The 5,228-nt window shown below is 41.6% G+C and overlaps 1 protein-coding gene across 1 annotated transcript in view; it reads right to left on the reverse strand.

The window, feature by feature from the left end:
- The window catches only part of CDH15 (cadherin 15), a 20,689-nt gene that overhangs the window by 3,079 nt on the left and 12,382 nt on the right, over window positions 1-5,228 (reverse strand). The window contains exons 9-11 of the mRNA XM_042438718.1: window positions 4,426-4,568; window positions 2,940-3,170; window positions 1,089-1,328 (exon numbers count right to left, since the gene is read on the reverse strand). Coding sequence (XP_042294652.1) covers window positions 1,089-1,328; window positions 2,940-3,170; window positions 4,426-4,568 — 614 coding nt within the window. The remainder of the gene's footprint in view (window positions 1-1,088; window positions 1,329-2,939; window positions 3,171-4,425; window positions 4,569-5,228) is intronic.

Genomic DNA, 5,228 nt, shown 5'->3' on the forward strand with positions numbered 1-5,228 from the left:
TATTATTATTATTATTATTATTATTATTATTATTATTATTATTATTATTATTATCCAGTATAAAGTTTTAAAACATACAAAATTAAAATAGACAATGTTAAAAAATAATCTAAACCAACCCGCTATCCCCCAATAGCCTTGCAAAGGCCCGCTGTTGGCCATTTGGGCCGAAATGATGTTTTCCCACCAAATTTGGGGGGACCCTGAGACACAGCACTGAATAATTATATTAGCCAAATTAGTAATAAATAATTATTGAATTATTGAGCAATAGCAACAACTATTATTATTTCTTACTCAGCTCTCTCCATGGATCAAGGCGGAGGAGGACAGCAGTTAACAAAGAATCAACATCAGTTAAAACACACCAATTTAAAAGGTCAAATAAAATAGGCACATATTAAAACAACCCACTTCTAAAATTTGTCATTTTAATAATAATAATAATAATAATAATAATAATAATAATAATAATAATAATAATAATGCGAAGTTGAAGGCTTTCATGGCCGGCATCCATAGATTTTTGTGGGTTTTTCAGGCTATGCGGTCATGCTCTAGAAGAGTTTATTCCTGACGTTTTGCCCGCATCTGCGGCTGGCATCTTCTGTCTTTGGAGAGAAGATGCCAGCCACAGATGCTGGCAAAACGTCAGGAATAAACCCTTCTAGAACATGGCCACAGAGCCCGAACCCCCCCCCCCAAATCTAATAATAATATTTTTATTAATTTAGTAATAATGCATTTACATGCTCATATATGTGAGCGTGAGACAGAAATGCATCACTGGTAAAGATATTTATTAAACATGTTTATTTTTAACAATTATGCCTTGCCCTGTTATCTCAAGCTCTCAGGGCAGCGCTTGACTAAATACATAAATAAATTTAGAGCAATTAAAAATTCATAATGGTGGCAAACAATTTAAGGACAGGGTGCCACATGCATGCCTCCTGTGGGTTGCACTTTCCTTGCCTCCGTCAGCTATAGAGAGACGTTGTACTAAATTTGCCACAAGACCCCCGCGCATGCGCACGCAAATGGCTTTGTGTTGCCTGTGTCCCCTCCATTTTGTAGACCCCACTTACCCAGGAGGAGGATGGTGCAGCTCAAGATGACCATCAGGGCCCCGAAACTCAGGCCTGCCACGGCCCCCACCACAGCCGCCGCCCGTGTCCGACAGGTGCCCCATTCGTCGCAGGCGCATACGGAGACATTCAGGAGCTGCTCCCTCTCCTGCGGGGGGCTTCCCGAGTCGCTGAGAAGCAGCGGGATGACATGGAGACCCTCAGACACTGCTCCTTGGGGTCTCAGAAGCACATGGGTGCCTGATGTGGGGAGAAGAGGAGGTGACATAAGGGTTGGGAGACTGTGTGCCAACCTCCCCTCTAGGATCAAGTCCTTAGTGCAGTGCCACTACTGTATATATTCAACCTCATGTATAAGTCGAGGGCAAGTTTTGGGGCCAGAATTATGGGTTTTGATCTGACCCATGGATAAGTCAAGGGTAAAACATAGGTACATATTATGAAGGATGTAAAGGACGAAGTAAAGGGAAAACAATGCCAAATTTACAGCGCTGTATAAATAAAGGTTAATAATAATAATAACTTACAAAATTCCAGCGGTCATAACTATTAGTGCATATACTAACAGTTTTTGTTTTTTAATTTTTGCATCTTGTAGAGCGGCGGGATATAAATAATAATAATAATAATATTTATAATTATTATTATTACAGTATTACTAAAGGCTGGATGGACGAGAGAGTAGAAGGGGTCAGTGCTTCCAGGGCAGGTTAAACTCTTGCCTTTCACCATATATATAAATACACACACACACACACACACACACACGTTGACCCATGGATTTTGTCCCAGGATTTTGGGGTCAGTTTTAAACCTAAATTTCTAGACTTATACATGAGTATATACAGTATGTTGTGGTCTTCTTAGTGCCATGCCACTATGTTGGTGTGTCCTTAGTGCAGTGCCACTGCATCATGGTGTCCTCGGCATATATATTCAACTATAAGTCAACCTCATGTATAAGTCGAGGGCAAGTTTGGGGGCCAAAATCATGGGGTTTGAAATGGCCCATAGATAGGTCAAGGGTAAAACTTAGGGGCATGTGACAAAGGAAAGGATGAAGCAAAGCAAAACAATGTCAAAGAACTTACAAAATCCCAGCAGACATAATTCTTTGTGCTTTCTCTTAAGGATAGATGGATGAGAGAGTAGAGGAAGTCAGTGCTTCCAAGGCAGACTATTATTATTATTATTATTATTATTATTATTATTATTATTATTATTATATTGATTATGCTCTTGTTTTCACCAGGGGATGGTTCCTTCTTTTAAATAAGAGTTAGGATGCAGCATTTACATTGAACCATGGAGAAGTCGACTCAGGTTTTTGAGTCAATTTTTTTCACCTAAATTTCTACACTTATATATGAGTACAGACAGCAAATTATCACAGTGTTAAAATAGAATTAAATTATCACAGTGTTAAAATGCACTGCAGACACCACAGTGCGGTGTAGTAGTGGCGATGCACCACAGACGCCACAATGCAGTGGCACTGCAACACAATCCCACAAAGCAGTGGCACTGTAGCACAATCCCACAATGCAGTGGCACCGCAGCGCAATCCCACAAAGCAGTGGCACCACAGCGCAATCCCACAATGCAGTGGCACTGCAGCGCGATCCCACAAAGCAGTGGCACTGCAATGCAATCCCACAACTCAGTGGTGCCACAGCACAATCCCACAACGCAGTGGCACTGCGCTATGGACACCTCAATGTGATTTTGGGGAGTCTGTGCCTGGACAACCCAAAGGCCCCACGGGGGGAATCTTTCTCATTCTTTCCCTCTCCTGTCATATATATGTGGGGCGGTCCTACATCCGAACCCTTGGAGCCTAACAGACCTTACCATTGAGGCGGCTGAGAGTCCAGTTGTTGGCCAGTTGCGCGGTGCTGCCGGGGCTGAACCGGAAGTGGAAGGGCTCGGCATGGGGTGCCAGGTCTTGGTCAGTGGCACCCAGGACCAGGCCGCCATCTTGGTCGCACATCTCTTGACCCACAGGGAGCAGAAGCGGAGGGTGGTCATTGACCTCCATCACTTGGATGGAGACGGTGGCCGTGGCGGTCAAGGGAGGGCTTCCTAGCGGAGAAGGAAGACCAAAAGGACATCCATCAGCGACGGGGATGGTGAAGGTCATTGGTAAACCATCTGCGTTATCATTTGCCATTTCTCATAGACATTTTTATTTTCTGCGCAATGCTGGAGGACATGGAAACTCCCTTCCCATCCATGCAATCGCAGTCGGCCATCTACATTTGCGGCTCTGACTTTGGCAGCTTTGATTAATTTTTTAAAATGGTTTTTATTTATTTTCAAAAACAATAAAAAAACAAATAACAACAACAATTAATGACATTATCTGGAAAGAGAAGATTCTGGAAGAAATTAAAAGAAATTAGATACTAAGAAGAGAAATCTTCAGCGTCGAAAAGAAAAAAAGAAGGAAACCCTAAATAAAGTATAAAGAAGATAATGGACACAGGTTAATAAAAAATAATAATTAGTGACATTATTAATAGACTGACATTGACTTCCATGATCTCTTCTAGTCTTCCATGTATCATCTGTTTGACTACTATTCACAGGCCTTCTTAGTCCTTCTTGTTTTAACCTTAGCTTTAACCAGCTTTATCGATATTGTATAATTCTTTTAGGAAATACATATAAGAATCAACTTTTATATTGACATATCAATTATACCATTTAGTCCAAAGCAATAGTCATGAAATTTCCCTTTTCCTTATTAACAAAAGATGAGCAACGGTTCCCAATCTTTCTTAATTATTTGCAGTTTTGATTAATATATTCACTCTCTAGATCCTCCGGCGCGACTCTGCCAGAGGTTGACCATAGAGTTGTGCTGGAGGGGAATTATTATTGTTGTTGTTCTTGTTATTATTTCATTTTCTTATATCCCACATTTCCTCCAATATAGGGACTCAGCCGGACGTTCCTGGACAAAACACGTCTGCTCGAGTCTATGATCAGCGTCTGGCAGATGCTGGCCATAGAGTTGCACTGCAGGGCCTGGAGTTTCCTAGAGAAGGGTTCTCTTAGTTACAAATCATAGTATTTTTTAAATTGCACTTTTTCCACATTTGTGGGGTCCTCCGCCTTTAACCCTAGCGAATGTGGAGGGACCACCGTAAACCATTTCCAGCATACCAACTGAATCTATACCGAAGTTTGACACCGCTTTAACTACCCTGAGTCAATGCTGTGGAGTTCTGGGATTTGTTGCTTTGCGACATAATTTGTCTTTCTCTGTCCTTCTCTGGTGCCCCAACAAATGGCAAATGCCAAGTTTCTCTCTGACTGTTCTCATCCTTCTCACCGTTATCGCTGGCCAGGATGCGCATGGTGTGCCAGCCACCTGGGAACGCGGACCGCGGGGGCACCTTCAGGCGGGTGAAGACCAGGCCAGACTCAGGGTCCACTTCCAACCAGGCGTCCTCTTGGTCCAAGACCTGAGAGTAGCTGCCATCGGAGGAAGAAGGAAAGGGAATCAGGGTGGAGTTGGTGAAGGCCCTGGCAAGTGGCCCCAAAATAGATCTATCTATCTATTAGTCAGTCTGTCTGCCTAATATATATGTTTGGCCCAAATTTAATACACACACACACACACACACACATTCACACACACATGTGTGTGTGTGTTATATATATAAAACATATAATGGCCCAAATATGTGTGTGTGTGTTTGTATTTGGGCCAAATATATCTGCTTATCTGTCTGTTTAATATATATGTTTGGCCCAAATATGCGTGTGTGTGTGTGTGTGTGTGTATCTATATGTGTATATATATATATATATATATATATAGAGAGAGAGAGAGAGAGAGAGAGAGAGAGGCCCAAAATATGTATATATGTGTCTGTGTGTGTACTTGGGCCAAATATATCTATCTATCTGTCTGTTTATCTAATATATATGTTTGGCCCATATACCTGTGTGTGTGTATAAAATGGCCCAAATGTGTGTGTGTGTGTGTGTGTGTGTGTGTGTGTGTGTGTGTGTATTTGGGCCAAATATATCCGTCTACCTGTCTGTCTTCTATCTATCATCTATCTATCTATCTATCTATCTATCTATCTATCTATCTATCTAATATATACGTTTGGCCCTAATTAATAT

This window comes from Sceloporus undulatus, chromosome 8 (assembly GCF_019175285.1).
Source record: "Sceloporus undulatus isolate JIND9_A2432 ecotype Alabama chromosome 8, SceUnd_v1.1, whole genome shotgun sequence".
Lineage (NCBI taxonomy): Eukaryota > Metazoa > Chordata > Lepidosauria > Squamata > Phrynosomatidae > Sceloporus > Sceloporus undulatus.